General features: G+C 46.7%; 1 protein-coding gene across 2 annotated transcripts; it reads right to left on the reverse strand.

Moving 5' to 3' along the window:
* LOC311017872 (segment polarity protein dishevelled homolog DVL-1-like) lies at window positions 1–22,026 on the reverse strand. 2 transcript variants are annotated; one of them, XM_084016510.1, is made up of 15 exons: window positions 21,547–22,026; window positions 17,069–17,138; window positions 14,552–14,673; window positions 11,964–12,082; window positions 8,632–8,770; window positions 7,747–7,840; window positions 7,525–7,594; window positions 7,294–7,433; window positions 6,358–6,434; window positions 5,581–5,648; window positions 5,370–5,447; window positions 5,099–5,233; window positions 4,482–4,649; window positions 4,137–4,352; window positions 1–2,156 (listed from the first exon to the last, which is right to left on the reverse strand). In XM_084016510.1, the coding sequence occupies exons 1-15, from the start codon at window positions 21,714–21,716 to the stop codon at window positions 1,597–1,599; spliced, it is 2,226 nt and encodes a 741-aa protein (XP_083872636.1). In that variant the 5' UTR covers window positions 21,717–22,026; the 3' UTR covers window positions 1–1,596. The 2 variants fall into 2 exon arrangements, with proteins under 2 accessions (XP_083872636.1, XP_083872635.1); XM_084016509.1 differs by having other exon boundaries at window positions 5,316–5,447.
* Window positions 22,027–22,517: the final 491 nt, after the last annotated feature.

Here is a 22,517-nt window from a genome sequence, read left to right on the forward strand (position 1 = left end):
TATTTATATATAATAAATTTCTATGTACAATTTATTCTTTTTTTTTTTGTTGTAAAGAAACAAAATTAAAAGAGAAAGCTTTGATTGCAAACAGTGTTTCATACTAAAGGGAGGGGGGGGGGGGACAAAATGGAAAAGTGCTCATAAAACTACTGTCTGCGTGTTATTTCCCACTTGTAACTATACTTTAGGAAGAAACAACAGGGGGTTGCCATTGTGTGGCAAGGAGATCCAAATCTGAAGGCCAGGATTCCCCTAGAATTCGCTCTGTAGTCGTAAATGAGAAGTGCCAGATGAGGAGAGATCAACATCACAGATACCTCCTGCATCATGAGGAAATATCCACCACAAAAATTGTGAGGCTTTGGCTTTTAACGCACCGACATTTATCGAAGCTCGCTCGCTACGAAGGAGACAACCGCGTCTGCTTTCAGCAAACGGGTTTATCTCCCGTCAACACTGTTGAGTTTTGCTGTGACGTTGTGTGTCCACCGTTTGCAATCTTGATTTGCTAAACTAAAATGGATTTTTAAACCAAAAGAGTTATGAGTGTCAAGTTCAAATTCGCCGACAGGAGTAATGATTACATTCGACAAAAGCACAGCTAGGACAGTGGAAACTGGCCACTGGTTCACAAACAGGGTGATGTCTGATTGTCTGTCAGTCAGCCTTAGTAGACAAAGTATGACACCATCAACGAAACATGATCACATAAATAACATCACAAAAAAAAACAAAAAAAAAATCATCCAGTGTACGGATTCTTCCTTTAGATCATTGGCAAGAGGTAACCCCCCTCCCCTCCCCCCAATAATGGTAATACTTTAAACAAAACGTATTCATACATTTCTTTTCTTTAAAGCAGTTGAGACAGTCATGCAATATGCAGCCAAGGTTAAACCTGGTGGCTGGTTACAGGGCCTCCCTTAGGTTGAAGAAATCCACGGAACGTGAACCGATCCAGGTTAGTGTTTTAGTAGTTGGCAGCTAGGAGCTGAAATAAGCTGGTGGCAACGCCACAGTGTGAAGGAACTGCAACGTGTTCAATTCAATCTGGAACCACAGATTTGAGCCCGGAGATCAAAACCCGGGTTTCTCGAAGCCCCGGGGGGGGGGGGGGGGGGGGGGGGGGGCTGTAGGTTGTCGGCCTGGGTCTGGGGGATTGAGATCCAGGCCCAGTCAGCTTGAAGGTCTTGCAGAACAGAGAATATCCCAGGTAGAGTACGCACTCCCGAGAACATCTGCGTGGCAGCTTTACAGAACACCCACACTGAATACCACTCACGTTTCACAAACTGTACACGTCACGTCAATACAAAAGAGGGTTTTTTTCCGCCACAGAGAGGCTTGTGTGTGTGTGTGTGTGAGAAAGAGAGAGAGAGAGAGAGAGGCCTCCCTCCTGTTGTGCTCTTGCTGTCTGTATTCCTTTGCTTGAGCATCAGAAGGATAGACAGATAGCAGGTCGGTAGAGGGCCAAGTGTCTACATTCTGAATTTAGAGATGAGGCAAAAGGGGGTTTAGAGGAAGGAGAGAAGGGGCTGAATGGGTTTCAGGGAGAATTGTCTTGTGTTCTGAGTTTTTGAAGGCACTGTCCTGTCACATGATGTCAACAAAGAACTCGCAGGGATTGCCCATAGCATGCTGGAAGGACTGACGACTGGCGGTGAGCTCAGGGGGAACGGCCGCTAACTCCCTCCCAGGAGGGGCTCCGGGGGGCGTGCTGCTGACTGAGGTCTTGGGGGCCAGACGGGCCAGACAATAAGGGGGAGGCAGGCCGGGGGGGCCGTAGGAGGAGGCGTGGCTCCGCTCGCTGTGGGCACACGAGCCGGGCCCCGGCTGGGTGAAGGGGGCGTGGCTGTACGTGAAGGAGGGGTGGCTGTTCTGCGAGTGAGGGTGACTCCGGTGCGACTGACTGTGACTGAGGCTCGATCGAGCGTGGCTGTGGCTGGAGACGGCGTGGCTGTGGCTGGAGACGGCGTGGCTGTGGCTGGAGACGGCGTGGCTGTGATGGCTCATTTGGCTGGCGGACCTGTCGCCGCGCCTCCCTCCGCGGGCGCGGGGCTCTGACTCGCTGCATGTTGACCTTTGACCCTTCTCCTGCGGGGAGGAGCGCCTACCTTTGCCCGTGCTGGGGTTGGATCCACTGCTTCGGCTTCCTGTGGAGGAAAAAAAAGAAATACAGACATTTTAAGCTTGGCCTTCTACAGATAAAGTATACGCAGCACCGCCAACTCATCACCTCCAGCTGATTTAGACCAGGTGATTTAGCGACATTGAGGCAGAGGGTCGCACATTAAACAAAATACTGTATATCATAAAGCCTATCTGACACTATATATCACACAACGCGTTATTAAGCTCTTGTGCAATACCCAGCAAAATGCAGTAACGTTATTAAATACGTTGCTGCACTTTGTTTAAGGTGTGACAAGATATGTCCTTATGCAACCTAGCAAGAGTCAACAGTCAAGGGCAAACATCGATTATCATGACGGCTTCCTTCCCAAGTTGCACCTGCAGCGACTCATAGAAAAGGGCTTCATCTGATCACAGATCATAAATGTTAACATGATACACCTGAATCAGAAGGACAGCTCTACAGAGCACAATAGATTGTTTGAGAAAGATATTAGATCCACATTGTCAGTTTTGTCAATTGTGATGACGTTTGAATAGTACGTCTGTGCCTCCATGCTGATAATGCACACTGGTGGCGTCATGGTGAAAGAGGTGTACCACGCTGGTGCATAAAAATAAATAAATAAATAAAACAGTCCACGCCTCCCCCTTCCGCAATGAGCCCAACAGTACCGGGTAAAGTGGTGCATGATCGCCCCCTGTCAGTGAGAATGATAACACACGCCTCCCACCTCGCAGCACAGTACCGATGCATGCCCAGAGGTGCAGAGAGGGAGAACGAGTCACACACAGGATACGGACGGACGGAGAAGGACGCATGGGACAGGCGGAGGAGAAGGGGAGAAAAAAAAAACCTTAAAGCCACAGTATGAAAGGTGGAGAATGTTACAAGAGAAAGAGACATAGAATAAGATGAAGAGGGTGAGATAGAGAGAGGAAAAAGAAGAGAGCAGCAGAGGAGGAGAAGGGGGTTAGCAGGCTTACCGGTTCCCCCAGTGTCCTGGGACTACCTCCTCCTTCAGTCTACCGTTGCCCAGCAGAAACAGAGGGAACAACAGAATTACACACACCTCCCAGCCCTTCCAGCACTGCCTACTGCACCCTGTACATCTGTCCACTACGGTCAGCTCACATTATGGCTGTTTTTGGTCCTTTCCTTGTCATCCAACTAAAATATTCAAGTGATGGAGAAACTGCTCCTCAAAAAATGTAAAAAAAAAAAAACCCACACATGCACGTATTCAAACAAGCAGGCAAACACGTAAATTACACACTTGTTTGGAGACACAACTATATATAATGACTATTCTCATCTTAGTCGTCTCTGTCCCTCCACGCTTCACAAGGTTGCAGAAAGACCGACTGAAAGAGTGAAAACCGGCGGGAAAGCAAGACGTGACGATGTCTGGATGAATCACTCAGAACAATGAAAATAAAGGCTGATAGATGGTAACATGTAGCTTAATATTATCCGGGCTGCAGGGTTAAAAAAATGTATATTACAACCACACTATCACAGCGCCCCCCCCTCCACCCCAGTTCTCCCTCAATGCAGAAACATCAGAAACCATGCAAAAGCAACACAAAGCCCCATCACGCTCGGATTCAACATGAAAACAAAAGATAATCCAAGAACTGATGAGGAGCGATGATTGATTTCAGTGTCGATCATTTCAAGCTGGCGATTTTTACAATCATGGCTGATTAGATTAGATTTTTTTTTTTCCATGTACACACCCAGTACTGCAGAGCTGTCCGCTGCGTGACTCGAGATGCTCATGATTGACCTTCACAATACATTTAGAATACACAATTAATAAAGACACAGCACGATGTGGACTTCCTGCCGGAGAGAGGCAGAGCAGCTAGCGTTGCTGCTTGTTAACGCTGACATCATATGTTAGGAATAGAGTAGGGATAATGTCAAATTATCACGCCGATTAACGCCTGATGGAAAACTCAAAGGCCCCGTTTCGCCCCTCCTTTTCACTGCTTACCCTCGCTGTGCTGGCTGCCTGCACTCCCACTGTGGAAACTGTGGCATGGGTCCGAGTATCCTGGCGGGAAGCTGGGGGGTGCGGAGGGAAAGGGAGGGTAGGGGAATGGCTGGCCGCCCAAGGGCCAGGGGTTGCTGGTGGGAGGGAGCGGTGCCAGAGTGTCCTGCTCGGAGCCTCCGCCGCTGGATCCCTCATTTAAATTGAGCGATGCCATGTCTTATTGGAGAGAAAGCAGAACCGGAGAGGGAAAGATTTAGTACAATCGTTCTATTCATACAGGGGAAAAAAAAAAAGAAGCTTACGCATGTAGCAGCATTATTGACACGGTCAGAGGAGTGACTGTACTTTGGCAGAGGTCCCCGAAGGTGTAGTAGCACTGCTCGGAGAAGGTGATCTTGTTGACCGTGTGTCTCAGGTAGCCGTGTTTCAGCAGACTGCTCGCATACTTCCTCGCATCCCGCCGGTCCTTGAATCCTTCGACTCTGGAGTAGAGCCAGTCCACCACGTCAGCACCTGACACAGCAACACACACACACACAGGCAGACATGTAGGCTCCTGCTCTAATGTGTTGAACAGATGCTAAAAGACACTCAATCTTGCAGTCCGCTGTTGCAAGAGCTTTGAATAAATTTGGTGTAGTTGATGCCAAAACCATTGCATGATACTTTTCAGACCTCAGATTTTTTATTTTTTTTTTAAACTTCCTTAAATGAAGTGCAACGCTGATGCCATTTCTTATATTTAGGAACAATAAACTGCCAGAAAAGAAATGACTCATGGATTTCATGTTATTCAACTTTCAAGAGTTTAAAGCATTACTCCTTTTAGACAGTATGAAATTATCAGCATTATTAACAGTATTACTGAGGGTAAATCACTTAGTAAAACTCAAATTCTCAGTCTATGTGAAACAAAGGTTTGCTGTTTTTGTGAGCGCCCAGGCAGCTCAGCGTTTCCTCACCAATGACAGCATTGGCGATGGTGATCTTCAACCACATCCTGTCTCGGATCTCGAGGCCGGAGTCGGGCAGCTGCATCACCTTGACGATGGTTGCCATGTCTGTTTTGCTCACAGACAGAGGCAAGTCGTCGAACTCTGGCGTGGGAGAGGGAGGGAGGAAATAGTGACACGTGGAACTTTTCCAAATGTTTAAATGTTGTAAGGTTATCATAATTACCACAGAATGGATGCTTCATAGAGTGTGATGGAGGTGGGGGTTGGTTGTTTTTACCATAATGTGGGTAAGGTCCCGTCAGGGCGGTGGTGTGTGAAATCCAGGCCGCTGGGTCGATAGGTCTCACCGGCTCAGCTAAACAAATGAAACAAATACTTTGATAAAAGATACAATATCAACATATACATGTTTATTGCTCCAAAAGGTAATAAAAATAATTCTATATGCATTTGCTAAGTGAAATCAACCATGTAGCGCTTGGTCTTACCACGAGGGATGGTGAAGTAACTTCTTGGAGACGGATCCCAACATTTGGCAACAGTGAGACTGATGGGACTGAAGAAAATGCACAATGAAAATCTGTTAAATAAATGCCTTTTAAAGACTTGTGATTCAGGAGCAAAGTTTTTATTGAGCCCATTAATCAAACAGACAGGAGAGAATGGATTACTTTGCACCGTTTTATTGTTGTTTTTACAACAATAAAATAATTACTTTGTTTTTATACTATTTATCTATTTTTTTATCCTTAAATGTTACATTGTTGGCATTCTGTGGACTGTGTCTGTTTACTGTGTATATGACAATAAACCCTTTGAATCTTGAATCTATATGTATTGGTTAATGTTTCAGTCATCAGCTCAGATATCAATTCAGTGTATTTTTCAGTGGAAAGTACTCAAGCCACACGATAATCTGCATATTCATACTGCAGAGTATTAGTGTGTAAAGTATTGCATGTACTCTAAATTCACTCGTCTTCTTTTGGAAAAAGGAATTAGAAAAGTCACCAAATCTACGACAAACATGCCGTTTTTAACAGAAATATAAAACGTGTAGGGATATGATTGTATTTGACTCCTGATTTTGCTCAATAGGCTTTAGCATGAATTCTTTAAATCCTTTGAATGCCCAAACAGCAACATGTCATGAGGTGTAAGATTCCACTGTAAGACATGCAGTAAGTCATTCTCCATGTAATAAGCCGCTGCAGCTGACTGTTAAATAATCAGCAGCTGGTCCGCGTTAGCTGCGTGTTTCTTACCCGGTTTTGGAAACGATCTCTCGGAGGATCCTCACAGCGTCGTCGTTGCTCATGTTCTCAAAGTTCACGTCGTTCACCTGGTTGGCAGACAACACCGTATGTAATTAAGTAACACCACAAATACGCAAAATGTTTTGTGTGGCATAATTCTTATTTTGGAAGCTCTGCAGAGAAATGTATTCACGCACGTGCACTGTGCACATTCATCTCCACCGTAAGATGCCTGCAAATCCTAAGCTGCTTTCTATGGGACGCATATACACGATCAAACCTATACTGTGAATGTCGGGGGGGGCAACAACACATTTTAGTCAGCCATCGTGCGTGTTTGTGTTGCCGTGGAGCTCTGCCGCAGCGAGATCAAAAGAGAGGCATTAACAGGAAGGAAGAGGAGAGGCAGGACTACATCTTTTACAAAAGAGCCCTGCAGCGAAAGAGAATGCAACCTCGTGCTTCTTAATAGGCCACAAAACCTCACGCAGAGATGACTGCACAGTCTTTCTGTCTGTGTCATGTTCAGCTTTCACACTGGAGTTAGATCTGGATCTCCGTCCTCCAGGAAAAACTCTGTCTGTGGGAATCACATGCTTCTCTTTTGCCTCTCATGTGTTTATACAGCCTGTCCTCTTTCCCAGGTCACATGGTGGAGAGGAGGCCATGTGGCTCAAGGCTCAAGCTGTTTGGCAACACCTGGAAGTGGCTTTGCCATCCTCCAGGATTCATGCACACACATCGGTCATATACTTTACACCTTGTGATGTCATCAGTAATGACGTTTGACCAGGTGCCATGATTACCCAGGTGGAAATGTATTCATGCAGAACATTTGTTTGGCGCTACAAAGGACTTTTGAAAACGATTCCAACTTCACATGTAGGACGACGAACACCGAACGTTGAATAACATTTAGTTAAACTGGGAATATTCGTCGCGTACCTGAAGCAGCATGTCTCCAGGTTCTATCCTCCCATCAGCAGCCACGGCGCCTCCTTTCATTATGGAGCCGATGTAGATGCCGCCGTCTCCCCGGTCGTTACTCTGACCGACAATACTGATACCTAGGAAGTTGTATTTCTCTGCAAGCAAAGGGGAAACACAGTATTAGTGTTTTTTATTGTACATTTCTTCCCATACATCTACATTCAGCTATGGTAGTGTCAGGTTCACCCATGTTGAGCGTGACGGTGATGATGTTGAGGCTCATGGTGGAGTCCGTGATACTGCTGAAGGACGAAGACTGTAAAGGGAGGAAGAAGAAGGGAAGCCCATCAGAAATAATCAACGTGGCACAAAGTCTAAATCAATCAGCCTCCTCATCTGTTTCTTACGCCCCCCCCGATGTCGATATCAGTTTCACCGGGGGCGGTGATGTGTCTTAGAGGTGCTCACCCGGTCTATTTTGGCCACTTTGTGCCTCCGTCGGCGGCGCTTGTGTCTGCGCATCAGCTGTGAAGAAGAACTCTGTTCTGTAGAGCTGCTGAGCCTGAGACACCGAGAGGAGAGAGAGGGGGATTAATGATGTGGAGAGGAAGAAAGAGGTGACGAAGATGGGATCGGACAGAAAAGGTGGAGTATGGTAACTACATCTACCATGGGGCTGTAAAGGAATGACCTCATTTAGTTTTGTGGAGATGAATATTTATACATGAGTTAGACCAAGTGAAGACAAAGGACATTTCCAGTAAAATATAATGACACTTTGTTGCCTTTACATGTTTCACACCCAACACAACATCTGGGAGTTGCTTTATGGTGCCTTGATAAACATAAAGCAACTTACAGATGTGCCACTAATCGCTATTTCACTTAATATGCTGGTAGATCAGCCACAACTGGATGTGACACGAGTAGCTGAACAAAATTAATCATCAGTTGAATCAATTGATTAAATATTTTACTGCATTTATCAAGCAAAAATGCCAAGAGAGCATCACAAATGTGAGGGTTGTCTGCTTTTTATGTGTCTGATATCTTTGTTAATTAAATAACTTCTATATATGCATTAAACTCCACTCACACACTTTTTATGATTTAGCAATAAAATATAATAGATTCATTGAAAAATGAAATTGTTAATTGCAGCAAAACACAATATAAAAAGAGTGAAACAAACATTATGAACGTCACAGAAATGATGGCATTTAATACACATTTATTGTATTTTGAGGTGTTGCTCTTTTTGTGTTTTTTCTTTACAACGGTAGATTGCTAAAAGCTGCTGATCCGGGGTCTGTTCCGAGCAGAAGGACCGACGGATGGGAAGTAGCATGTTACCTGCTAGCATCCTCGTCTTCCTCACTGTCAACAAACGAGCTGGACTCCAGCTCGCTGCTCATCACCGAGGCGCTGTCGTAGCCCATGGCCGAGTCCCGCGCGGTGCGCTCTGACTTGGAGTGACCGTTGATGCGAGGGACTGCAGAGAGAGAGAGAGAGAGAGAGAGAGAGAGAGAGAGAGAGAGAGCAGTGAGTCAGACGGGAGGTCACGTTGCTCGTCCCAGGGTCAGATCAGAAGGAGAGGGAGCAACCAGGAGGGGAGGAGAGACACTGAAAGTGACAGTTGGAGAAACATCAGAGTTATCTGAGCAACAGTGACGGAAGATTTGAGCATTATTAAAAATATGAAACATTTACTCTGAATACAGCGTACTGTACTTTCAACATCCCCAGCAGTGTATCCCACTAACCCGTCCGTCTCCATACGTACATTGCCAGCGCGGCGGTGCTGTCTCGGGGTGACAGCGGATTGGCTGGAAAGGTCTCATAAGGCGAGGAGGGCGTGGCAGCCAACGCATTCGCCGAGAGCAAGCAAAACATTCCAACAATGTGGAAGTTCCCATCGCCGGCTCCGCCCAGAGGGTGCTTCAATGAAAGCCGAGCCGCTGCACATAAGCACTCAATCAGCGGAGGGACATGACATCGACTCGTCAGGATTCACACAAACCATATTCCCTCCCAGGCTGAAGACGAAGGCCCACGCCAGAGAAAACAACACAAACAAATAAATAACAAACAAGAGCGCAGGTTCACCACGCCAGACTGAAATCTGCGTCTCTGTGCTCTGTAACACTTTCTAAAAGCCGGCCTGAGCCCCAGACGGTCTCCTCCACCAGCTGGCTGCTGACCGGCTGCACGGCTTATCTAGTCTGAGGACGGGGGGAAAGTCAGAAAACAAGAAGCGAGAGAGTAACTTCCCGACTTGTGAAACTTTTAATCATGACCTTTTTCAAAAGTTCAAAATCAATCATATGGTGGTTTGTTTTGATTATCTGTGATGTATAATTAAAAAAATAATAATTCCTCTATTGGGTAAAGTCGATGTATGATTATCTGGTGGGTTACATCACTGAACCAGCATCACAATAAATCTCTCTCCTCATTGCAAAACAAGTCGCCTCCCCCTTAAACTAACTTTCCATAATCACATTGTGAGTGATGGAGGGGGGGAAAAAATAAACACCTTCAATAAACTGAACTCAAATGTATCATATAACATATCGAAATCATCATCAAACGGACAACAAATCGCTCTCACCACAGCCGACAGTGTGCCTTCGTCCGACGCACAGAGAAACTGAGCTGAGAGTCGAGGGAGAGCGTCTCCTCCCCTCCCTCCCCTCCCTCTCCTCCCACGGCACGCAACTATAGAATCACTGTTAATCTGTCGCCGACCAATCAGACGATGCCATTCTCCAAAACAGAGATAATATGGGATTTGAGATGATGTGCATCTCCGCCTCAGGTGAAAACTCCCATCAGGTCATTAAAAGCCCAAATGCATTTCAGCCGCATCCAATTGGAAATCGTTATTTTTAAGATGCTTTTCATAACGGAGGACAGCTTCACCAGCTGTTTTCCGTGCTTTCTGTTAATGCTTTAATATAAGCATAAGTGCTTTGGCTGACCCGTGTCTTCTTTGACCTCAACCATGAAATCCCAGCAGTGCCTAACACCACTATACTTAATGCAGAGTATTAAATGTTCTCTGCTACCATGTCAGAGGAGTTGAGATGCAGAGCACCTGGCGGCGTTGAAACAGATCGCGTCCCACAACTCCATCCCACACCTGTTCACCCTCCTAAAATGTTTCATTATTCATCCATTCACTCTCAAACGCTGCAGCACAGACAGGGAAATAAGGAGGTGTACGTTTACCGAGGCTGAGCACTCGAACCAATCACAGTCAAGCATTCACGCCGAGACAAAAAATCCCTCCAAGCGAGCGTGTGTATAAGGTGACAGGGGAATTCCTGCTGATGCTGCAGGCTGCGAGGTAAAGGGGCGGAGCTGCCGGCTCCTCCTTTACAACCGTGTACGTCCATGTGATCAACGCACCCAAATCAAACTACACTACATCAAACGGGGTCATGCATGGTGGTTGTTTTTTAGGTCAGGGGATGGTGAACAGATGCAAAGTTCATCGGGTTCGAGGTATTTCCGCATCAGCCGCAAAACAACAGATGTGCTTGTTGGCAGTAAAGCAGCAGAGGATCCGGCGTGGAGCGCACCAACAACGTCTCCAGCCAAGTCGGAAACGCCGTCACGAGACACACCAGAGCGATGAAGTCAGTGGATACGGCCGGGTTCTTCTTCTGCAAGGATGAAGTCGAATCTGTTTCCAGCATGCGAGACCTCAACCCGATGCTGTCCTGTGTGTGTGTGTTAACGATAACGTGATGAATGCAGGTTTGCTGCACAAGAGGGAAGAGCGACAGAGAGACAACTGGCCTCGCTGTGCGTAAAAACAACAGCAGGCTGTGAGCATTTGAAGCTGCTGATTCGTTACGGCCATAAAAACAACTAATTCTGCCAAAGAAACTGCTGCGCTGAAGCAGATAGCTCAAAATATCGCAAGGTGTGATTATGCTGATAACAGAACACACCTTTCCCTGCAGCTCCAGCACGCTACACTCTGTTGTGGACATGTGATGTTGCCTGGCAGACTCTCATTAAAAACACTGAGCCTGGATGGAAGAGCAGTGCTTCTGAAGGAGTCCTTCTCTTGGAAAAAAAAAAGGGGGGATTTTAACAGAAGTCACTGCAGTCAGATAACGATAAAGCTGATGTGTTCACTCTTGATATCGGTTCTCGGGGGCTTTTAAAAGCATGACCCCGACGATTTATACTCCAGGAAGACTGTAGATTGCATTTGTAATCTCAACAATAGCTGCAAAGTACTTTTCCTGCGATATTTCACAGAACGCCAGTGTCTTCTGGCAGGCTGTAATCATGGTACGAGATCGGAGTGTGACTCCCGAGTGGAAAAAAAACAGCCCCTGACCACCAACCTGAGCCCCGCGCAGGAAACAGAAGAAGGACAATCATTGAGAAAGACAGTTCTGACACACAGTGAACTTATTCACTCCTCGCTTTCTTCGCTCTTTTCCGAGAATTCGGATATCCATGCGTTTCTCGGTCTCACGTAGCAAAGTTCAAATACCACGTGATCCCCCCGAAGGCCTCTTTTTTTTCGTACACGCTGTCTGTCCGCTCTTTTATTTTGAAGGATGTTAAGTGTTAAGTAAGAGGCGCTGGAACGCAGCGACTCCGAAATGACAAGATAATTGCATTTTTCGGGGATCCATCTGTTCCTGGCTGATAATACTCACGCTCCGTTTCTCGGGCTCTCCTCCGCGCCCGATCCCTCTCTCGCTCTCTGCGGTGGCTCAGGAGGGACTCCGTTCCCGTCTCGGTGTCCAGGCCATCGCGACTGCTCACCGCGTTGGCACTGCAACGCCAAAAAAACTTCAGTCAGATTCATAATGATGTACAAAACACACACACACAGATGAATTCTCTCTCCAGCCTGTGACCAACGCTCCTGAACATAATCCCCCAGCCACAATATACTTCTGTCTGTTATAATATCGTGTTTGGCTGCCATTCAGCCTTAAGGGAATTAGGCAACTCATATTATGACTCTGTTTCAAATTCAATCCCTCTGGCCAAAATGGCAGTTCCATTGTTCTGCGGTATGTGATGTGTTTCTCACTAAGTGTCATTAATGACCAGATACCCTGAGAGGGAGCCATCCTGGACAATACTGGCATTAATGAGACCTATTGAAAGCCCAGATGGTGCCCGAAGCGTGATTGGGAGAGAGAGAGAGAGAGGGGAGAATGACAGATTGCATTAAAAAAAAAAAAAAAAAGCGAGAAGTGGTAGATCAGGTGTGGGCTGAGCCACAAGAGCCTGTGTACTTTGGTGGGTCTGGGAGGCGTGTAGGGGTTCTGGAGGGGCTGGAGGGCAGATTGTTAGTCTGTCGAGAGGTGCTGGAGAGGCTGTGGCCTCAGGCACCTCAGGGTTAAGAGAGCCACACAGCCACCGGGCACCAAGGAAACCTGAGGCCGGTGAGAACTCCACTCAAGCCTGTCAGTCTGTCGCACGCACTTAAGGGGATGTGTGCAACATGTACTTTACACCTGCATAAGTAGTCGTTCGTTGCTGGCGCTCGCTCGCGCATTCATGCGGGGCTCAAATGGCCCGCGCACATTAACAAACAGTGTCAGATTCAGAGTGTGCAAACAGAGCCAATAAGGCATAAAACACAAACATCACCACGCTCTCTCACACCTCAGTGGCGGCGTGTGAATGATCAATGCATGAATTAAAAAACACAAGACGCCAGGGGGTCTGCCCGTGCTCACCCAGCGGGATGAAGCGCTCAATGAGGCGTGTTTACACGCTTGTGCCGCGGGGTGCTAACGGGCGCACCTGGGCCCGGGCGTGTATTCAAATTATCACTGTAGATGTGTCGCTCGGATGCATCTCCACCGGACAGCGGTGTACTGTAACTGATGGGGGTGACCGCCTGCCAGTCAGGGGCGCCCGATGGCTGCTGACCAGCCGGGCGGCAGGTCTGCTGATCCGGGGGGGGGGGGAGATTATCCAAGGCGCTAGACTGCAGCTGTGAACAAATGCCACTTCCATTCACCCCCCCCCCCCCCCTCTTGGGAAATGGAGACGGGTGCTTTTTAACGTCCGCTAATCCGGATTACCAGGCACAAGCACATCAGTTGTGTGCATTCTCAGGCCCAAACACCTATTCGCTCTCGCACATCAAATGGAGCCATTCACGGCCGACAACCGCATGAAATGCATGAATAAAGCACAAGAGAAAATGAAGGGGTTAATACAATTCTGGCTATTAACAGGGAGAGGTAAACGGGCGGAAGACTGGATTCATTTCAGAAAGCGGAGGAGGTTCGCTATAGGAGGATTCACCACCGGAGAAAGGCCCGCCTTTCTGACGCAAAGAGGCAAAGAGAAAGGCAGTGGGGTGGGGGTGGGTATGATGTGGGGTAATGGGGCAGACACACTGAGGTTCTGCTCCACAAGGTGGCAGCAGTCCGAGTGAAACAATAAAATCAGCTGACAGCCAAACAGCAGGGGGCAGCGCACAGAGGGCACAAGCAGCTGAGATGTCAAACACTGGATAAAGACACAGACCGAGACATGACAGATTGCATGTTCTCAATATAGAGCATCAGCCGTGTTGCTCTAGCGGTGGCAACACCCCCCACCACCACCACCACCACCACACCACCACACCCCCACCCTCCTGGCTATATTTAGCTTGGAGACTTCTTGTGAAAGCTAGTGCGGCGATGTTCTCTAATCTGCCAGTTTGAAGTCAAAGTCTGGTCTCAGGTAACAATCATTAAGGGGCCGTCCTCCATGTCGGAGCCGTGTCTTTGGAACCACGTGTGCCTTTATTAGCCGCGTGTGGGTGAATGCTCTGAGTGACCCGAATACAATGGGCCTCACTGAGTGCCACCATTTGCCCCGAAGATATTTGTGCAGCGGAGGGCTATTTCAAGATCCCACTGGCGGGCGTACGCGTCGTGTTTTTACGTCGACGAGCGCCTTGCACCGCGCTCGAGTGCGCGGGGAGGGAACATGCACACAAGTGGGGAGAAAGTACTCACACGCCCGTGCATGTTCCCGCACTCGAGGCTTTAACGCATACTTCATGCCACGTTCACACAGAGACCACCTACCCCTCCCATGTGAGGCCCGCGATGACAAATCTCTCTGGTGAGCTCTCCTGATTAGTGCACATGGCAGGATTTTGAGCTTGACTACATCTGCCTGCATGCCTGTGTGTGTGTGTGTGTGTGTGGTGTGTGTGTGTGTGTGTGTGTGTGTGTGTGTGTGAAATTGTGCATACATGACAGGCGGTAATCAGCCTACTTACTGGAAGGAGGGGGGCCGCGAGTCTCCGATGCCCCCCGTCCTCTCGAGAGGAGGGGGCAGCTCCGGATGGCTCTCGGTGCACTGAGATCCGCCGTCGGAGTGGGCGCTCTCTGCCAGGACCAGCTGTGACGAGGGGAAAGATTTGTCAACAGAGCAGCTGTGTTCAGCGACACAAACAACAATAAATATTCTGTCGAATGAAACGGGCCCCGAGTGGAGATCAAAAACTCCCTCAACAGGCTTTTGCAGGGCCGTGAACACACACGGTGACGCTGCGGAGACGAGCACATCTCGTGTTGGAAGGAAAAAGGCGAGATGCTGCAGAGAGGCTGTAGAGATGGAGACGCATAAACAACTCAAACGACAAAGAAACTTAAAAGACTACACGGCTTTTACCGAGGTGAGCGTGAGCACAAAGGGAGACGTACAACGACCCGCAGATACAGCTAGCGTCCTTTCATCTCAGCCGGAGTAATGGAAGTTAAAGCAGGCGGCCGTTAACAACTGTACCGACTGATTATTCTTTGGCGTGACTGGATTCTCAAATGAACCCTGTGGGCTACTTCTTAGTTGCTCCAGTTCAAAAGCCTGGAAGTATTTTTCCACATTTTCCCATCACCTTCTGTGTCTGGTGCATTCTTAATGGCTTTCTGTCTGAAAGAAGGAAGAAGGAGCTCATTGGAACTATTAGTTAGAGCCCAACCGATATATCGGCCGATTTTAGGCATTTTCCAAACTATCGGTATCGGTATTTATAATGGCCGATAAATGAATATTTTAAAAATAAAATAAAAACGGATGAAACACCCTTATAGAACTTAACAGAATTTGTCTCCAGTCTTGTTTGAAGTTATATTTATGAAGCTTACCCAGTTTTTTAATACTGGTAACTTTGTGTTTGGTTGTTGTTGTTATTGTGTTTTTTGTTCAAAGGACTTTAAGTTTAATATCTTAAGTTTGTATTTTTATACATTTTATTTATCAGAACTTTAATATACTTTGATGTTCCTCTGTTCCGTTGTGACAATAAAATAAACAAGTTTATTTTTAAACTGCATTATCATATTATTTTAGTGAAGACTCATAAATAACTACAAATAACTAATGTTAGGGAAATCTGTTAATGTTTTGTTACATGTTTCTGAAATAAAAAATATATAAATAAATATAAATATCGGCCATATATCGGAATATCGGATTTTTAAATCAACAAACATTTGTATCTGCCTTCAAAATTTTTTATCGGTCGGGCTCTACTGTTAATGTAGGGTAACGTGAAACCAGCAATTAGTGAAGAGTTGTGGATCAGATCGATACATCAATGAACTATAGAATATTTCTCAGGTTTACTATAAGAATCGGCGTGTTTACTGTAAGAATCGGCCTGTGTTACATTGACCTTATAACCCTGGTTACACTCTGAATTTAAGAACCATGAGAGGTAACAGTGTATCAAAGTAGTGCCTTAAGGTTATCCCAAGCATTTCCATTGTTTTTCATTGTATTTTTTACTGATAAAAACAGAAGAAAAAAAAGCTTTTAAAGTGATTTAAATGGATCTTAAAGAAACTATTATTATTATTATTTAAAGCAGCCAATCTATAAGGTTATTACACATTATTACATACTGGGCACTTTATGTACAAATGTACAAAAATGTATTTAATTTTGTCAATTTAATGAATGCAGGAAAAAAATAAATAAATAAGAGCACCTTTGAAAAAATCACCTAAAGTAAAAATTGCAATGCCATGAAATAAACCTCTCGGCATTCTGTACGCAGTGATTCTGGTAAATCAATGTGATGAGTCATGAAGACATAAATATGAGCAGCTTGTTGAGCAGCAGTGCGGCATAGTGAGACTAAATCTAAATACAAGTCCTCATGTCCTGTTAGCATCGACACCGTGTAAGTGATATCAAGCAAGGCGGTTTCTAACGGCCCTGTAGCCACCACCGCGTCCCAGAGTCTGACCTCTGACCTCCCCGTGGAGAAAACTAATGAATTTCTCCACAGAGATCTATAAAGTAGAATATTCTTGCTCTGAATTGTTAAAAAAAAGTAGATCAAACATGCAGCCTGTCAAACTAATTGACACATTCTTGCTCTGCCATCAATATTTAAAGCCAGAGCTTTAACCTGTGTCTTCTGTTCTGTGTGACAGAGCGATGATTAAGATGGAAGTCTTCCTTAGACGTGACAGATTAATGTGATTCCTCATATATCATTAGAGGAACACCACTTCTCCTTCATCATAATAAATCCCTATAAATCTACAGAAGTCAACACACTCAGATTATATTTTCTACTGGTAGCTAAATTTAATATCCAGTGGAATCACCCACACCTATATGATACAGCCGAACAGTGAGATCAAGGAGAAGAGCGTTGGAAAAAGCCGTGTGTGGGCGTTACATGGCCACATTTGCATGATCCACGAGTGCTCCACGCACATCTGAGGCTGCTCGGCGGCCAGAGACAGAGGGGCGGCGTGGGGGCACCGTCCATCTCACTTACCCAGGACACCACTCTCCCGTTGAAGCAGGGCAGCTTGGCGTTGTCGTCGGATATCTCTTCTTTGACGACCCTGGGGGGAACGGGAGGACAAGAGGATGCAGTCAGGTAAAAAAAGGACCAGGAGAAGTCGGCACACAATCCGCAGACGCTACCCTATACCCGACCTACACCGGGAGACATCCACGATTTGGAAGTCACATGTTGCACGTGGGTTTCGACCAGCTTTGCACCCATACTAGCACGGGTGGGCCCAACGGGTGGCAGCAATGACACTCACAGTCTGAGTCTCTTTGTACTGGTTACTGTATAATCAATGAGACTAATAGTAACATGCACAGGTTTGATAGATAGATAGACAGACAGACAGACAGACAGACAGACAGACAGACAGACAGACAGACAGACAGACAGACAGACACATGGGGCCACAGAAGTGTGTATTAATAGAGGGATCCAGTGTGCGAACCTCTCGCAGGTCGTTCGTTCTTTGGCTGTAAATTCCCAACCAAAATACCTCCCAGTTATCCTTTGACCTGCTGGGGACACAGTTCAGCAGCAAACCCGTCGCCACACCTGCCAGGCTCGCGTCACACACATCAAGCCTGGAGCTAGCCACGGGGTAGAGGGGATGAGCGGGCAAACACCCAATACGCACACACACACACACACACACGGGGCTAAACCCCCTGATATGTTTACCAGCTTCCATTATAACCCCGCCTGTATATCTTTGTACACATTGTTTGTTTTGGGAGGTTTTTTTCCAAAGGATTTTCACAGAAACGGAGCATTTTTTCTGAGACTCTGTGGAGCTCTCACATTAGCTTCTCGGCTTTGAACGCGGTACATGAAAAGGGAGAGGCATGACTTGAGTGCAGCAGGAAAGCCTAAGAAGATTTCATGCAGAGGTGTCTCTGACAGCGACTTTACAGACCCCCCCCCACCCCCCTCCTTTCTTGTTTGCCAGAATGTCACCGCTACTGAAATGATTAGCCAGGTTGGGTTGTGTTTCCGTGTGTCCTGCTGCTGCTGTGGGAGCTGTAATGCTGGGAGTGGTGGGCGAAGATAACGCAGCCTCGTGGCTGGAGATGACGACCGCAGACGACCAGAGCCGCCGTGGCCTGTTCCACCTCAGGGAGGAAAAAGAGGGGGGGGGGGGGGGGGGCTGACACTGCCGGCTGCTCGTTAGGTAGGAAGTGTTTGCATCCTCTCTGGAGCTGCATGACCAGCTGTGGAAGGTGACTTGCGAGGATGTGGGAGTGGCCCGCACAAATAAAAACATCAGCAGCGCTCGAAATGTCTGGAATGAGGTTTCCTGCTCCGCAAAAAAAATTAAATCTCTTTAACACATCACCGTCCGCTACCAGATCCGAAACCAAGAAGAAACAATTCCAATCCAAACAGATGACGTCTTCCTCGTACGGTTAAATACCCATGGCGTGCATTCTTTTCAGTTTTCCCATCTGATATCGGGAGCAGTGTTCGTTCCACCCTGAACATTTAACAAGTACACACACACAGCAACACATGTCTGGTGTGGGCTGCTGTCACAGATCAGACTTCTTAGAGCTGACAGCTTAACAGATTTCACAGGATAACGACAAGATTTATCCCGATGATGGCTGAATATATTCCACTGTTGGGGATATATATATATTTGTGTAGCTGGAGAAGATTAGACGTGTTTGTTTGTGCTTTGAGAGACAGAGGAGGGCTGGGCTGCTACAGCCTAAACCAGAAACCAGGGGCAGGAGAAGCCAGCCAACGCTGGCCGGCAGTCCCAAGGACTTGGCGGATGCTAATGATCCTATAAACAGGGAAGCAAAATATTTGCAGTCAAACAAGATTGTGAATAGATTTGACTTCAATATGACACAGAGTCGGACTCAGCAAACAGCTAAATTCAGCTTGAGAAAGCTGTTAATAACAGCACGCACGCCGGTTGATGACAGTGATTTTTTTTTTCACAGCATCCCAACGACAACGCTGAGACGTTTTTTTTTCGCCTCGTTGTTTATGCGGTATAAAGGTTTGAAATCCTCAACCAGCAGAAACAGGCGAGGTGAGAGCAAGGGGAGGCATTTGTGCAGAAAGCTGCAGATTTTTTTTGTCCTCTACCTACAGGGCCCGATTTTGTAAAAGCACAAACAAGGCTGTTTCTTTCAGGGCTTCGTCTTGGCTGCTTCCTCGGCTCCCGAGCGCCTCTGTGACTTGCATTATAGTGAGGTCTCGAGCTGCTCGCCACCACGGGCAGGGACAAAAAAAAAAAGAAAAACGCCATATCATCTCCAAAAAGCGGGTTCGCTTGAAAACAACACCACCTCAATGAGCATCCTGTCTTATGAATATTGATGAGTGAATACTATAGGGAGGGGGGGGAAATGCAACTGAGGTTTGAATTGTGCACAAAGACTTTCTTGTTTTTTTTTAATTTGCTGTGGTGTTGGGACAGAAAAGCCATCGTTTCATGTCCTCCATACGTCTCCGAAGGGAGAACCGACGTGACACGTCCGCCGCGGTAAGCCGAGGCGTTTTGGGGACAAACGGGAGCGTTTATCTAATCCGCGTGGCCATTGCTTAGAGAGCTGATATAGCCAGTGCAAAATGTAGTTCAGCAATCCCATAAGAGAATGGCTGGTTTTTCCACCGGCACGGCAGGGGGTCTACTACAGAGGACCTCGCACTGACTGCTAATTTACATTTCAAACACCGTCTATAACTGCAAGGGATTTGATGTTTTCCCTCTCTGCTCAGCAGTCTTATTCCTCCCTTGCTAATTCTCCAGCAGCCATACTGTCTGTGTGTACGCGGTGCAGCCAGAACGGCTACCACAAAGCGCTTGCTGTCCTCTGTGCCTTTGACTGGGCTTTGCTTCCATAGTGTGCCAGTACCATACGGCACACTCACAAGAGCCCCCTCCAATATCCAACCTTAACTCAAAAGGCTGGAATGCTGACGGAGACGCCATTATATGAAACCGTGTGGAGCAGCTCCATTTGACCGAGTCCAATTGGCGACACGATTTAACACGCTTTTGTTGACGCGCACATGCAGCAGCCGGCGTTTCGGGCAACACAGAGCCACGTCTCCATGTGGGGAAAGCAAACACGCTTTGTTTGTTTCCGTAATCTGCTTGTCGATCACCTGAGGCCCCAGTGAGCGGCCCCCGGGGCCCGCAGCGTAACAGAGGCAGGAAGCCGGGGGGCTGGGGAGGGCGGGCGAGCCCAGAGCCCGCCACCAGGAAGAGCCGGTTTCCCCCCACAAGGTCAGGCTGCAGTGGAAATGTTTGACGTTTTGGCTGTAAAAAGACACTGCCTTGCCTCTGCATTTCCTCCAGTGGCGTTCTGCGATCGCAGCGCTAGATTTGGTGTGGGCTCATGTATGACTGTTCAGGCTGGAATGAGGCACTGACACAAATATGTCATTCTCGGCAGAGGCCTAATACCAGGAAATCACGCTGACCAAGAGGGCCCGAAAGAGCTTCGTTGACCCGGCGTGACTCCTGAGGAATCAGGACGGGATTACAAAGGAGGACAAAAACAAACAAAAAAGGTGAGAAAGAAGGAGGAAATATTTCTATTATTCATAAAGTCCAGCATCCAGTGGATAAAGGAAGTAAAATTCACCATGAAAAAAAGAATACAATGAGTTCTAGTAGAGTATACTTCAATCATTTACATAAAAAAAGTGTTTAATAAGAAATTATTTGAGTGCAGGATTAATCACTTGATTGACAACGCCATAAAGCCTCATTATATGTCTCAATCCTTGAGCAGTTAGATGGAGGAGATGGCAACAAATTGCCTCTTCGCTGTGCATGACTTCAACTACATGTTGTCAGGAAAACAAACAGGGCGTCACTGATATAACACGGTTTCACAATACAATACTGGCCAGGAAAATAAGGTTTATGTGTTGCTGTTTGACAGATGGTTTACATCATAATAACATAGATACTGGCTTGTGGTTGCCATGTTCCCTCGAGATTCACCTGCAATCCCATTGTGTGGGTGCAGAAACTTTGGGTGCATTTGTTTTAATTATCTTAAAAACTAGAACTTGAACATGTGGACTCTTTGGTCAACATCTCTCTTTGTGTTTCTGTTCCATAAGGTTGATATGTTGACGTGAATAAATGGAGGTGGGGGTGTCTGTGTGATGCACGCGGGGCTGCGTCGTCGTGGGGCTCCGGACAGATCTGGTATCACTTCAAACACTCGTGTGTCTCCTCCACTGCGCACACGGGGCTGTGATACCGAGCAGGTGCCAGGAGCGTGGACACGGACACGGCTCCGTAGTTCACACGTAACGTAACAAATGTTGCACCGTCTTGCTTTACGTTGCTAGTTAATAAGCTCTTTATACGCAATATACACACGCGCGCGTGCGCTGCAATAATAAACAGCAAGTCGAGCCGAACGAACGGGCTAATAATCATAATTATTATGATATTAATAATAATAATAATGGTGGCTTACCCAAAATCCTGGTCCATGGATTTGAAGAAGAATTTGTAGCTGTTGACCGGCCGGTTGTTGAGGACATTTTTAAAATCCGCTAAGGTGACTTTCTCCGGAGAAACGGACAGCTTGACCAGATACGGAGTCTCCTCCTCGTCTATGTGATATATTATTTTAGTCTCCGCCATGAGAGTGAGGAGAGGAGGACAATCATTGACACGGCAAAGGAACAAGGGTTGGCAGCGCAATAAAACAGGCCTGCTACGTTCCCGGCTACCCGCGGAATAACATAACAGCGTCGCCTAGTAGAGAAACACGAACGCCCCGCGGGGGAAGAAACTGCGCCGTGGCTCCGACAAACACGGCGAAAATCCCGACATAATCGCGTTATGAGTGGCCGTATTCCTGCTCCGGTGCGAGTCGGTACGGTGGCTCTCTCGGCACTAAAACAGGAAGGGACAGTCCACATCCTTGCGATATGGAGTTGGGGAATATTGCTATTTTTTTTTTTTACAGGCTAATTGGTGAGACAGTGCTGCCATCTAGCGGCGAGCCCGGGCAGTGCGCCCTCTTATACAACGCAGTCATACTGTAGGTCTGTGCTGTACAGTAGACAGGGAACAAAGGGGAAGTGGATACTGGCTTTATCCAGCCTGGGGTTTTCTGCTTCCATTATTACAACAGAATGGGAGTCAATAGGGGGATATTATGAAGTGTGACGTGGTAGCGGTCGAACTCAATCTTAATTCAACTCAATACAATGAAATATATTAAGGATACATATATTCTAATAAAGGATATATGTCGTTTTATGTACATGATGGCTTAAACAAATGTATAACTGACAACATTCTGATTCAAATCTTATAAAAAAATATCTTTTATATCTTAATTTTATAAAATAATCCAAAATGTATACAAATATAAAATGTCATATTGCGATTATTCTGGACAAAAGAATTGCGATTCACGATATTGTCCTGATAAAC

This window comes from Eutrigla gurnardus, assembly GCF_963514095.1.
Source record: "Eutrigla gurnardus genome assembly, chromosome: 8".
In the NCBI taxonomy this organism is placed as follows: Eukaryota; Metazoa; Chordata; class Actinopteri; order Perciformes; family Triglidae; genus Eutrigla; species Eutrigla gurnardus.

Coding starts and splice junctions, on each gene's coding strand:
- LOC311017872 (XM_084016509.1), bottom strand. CDS start 21,716: ATGGCGGAGACTAAAATAATATATCACATAGACGAGGAGGAGACTCCG. Junction 12,083..14,551: donor TCGCGGCCCCCCTCCTTCCA/GTAAGTAGGCTG, acceptor TTGGCGTTGCAG/TGCCAACGCGGTGAGCAGTC. Junction 4,650..5,098: donor CATCGCCAATGCTGTCATTG/GTGAGGAAACGC, acceptor TTGCTGTGTCAG/GTGCTGACGTGGTGGACTGG.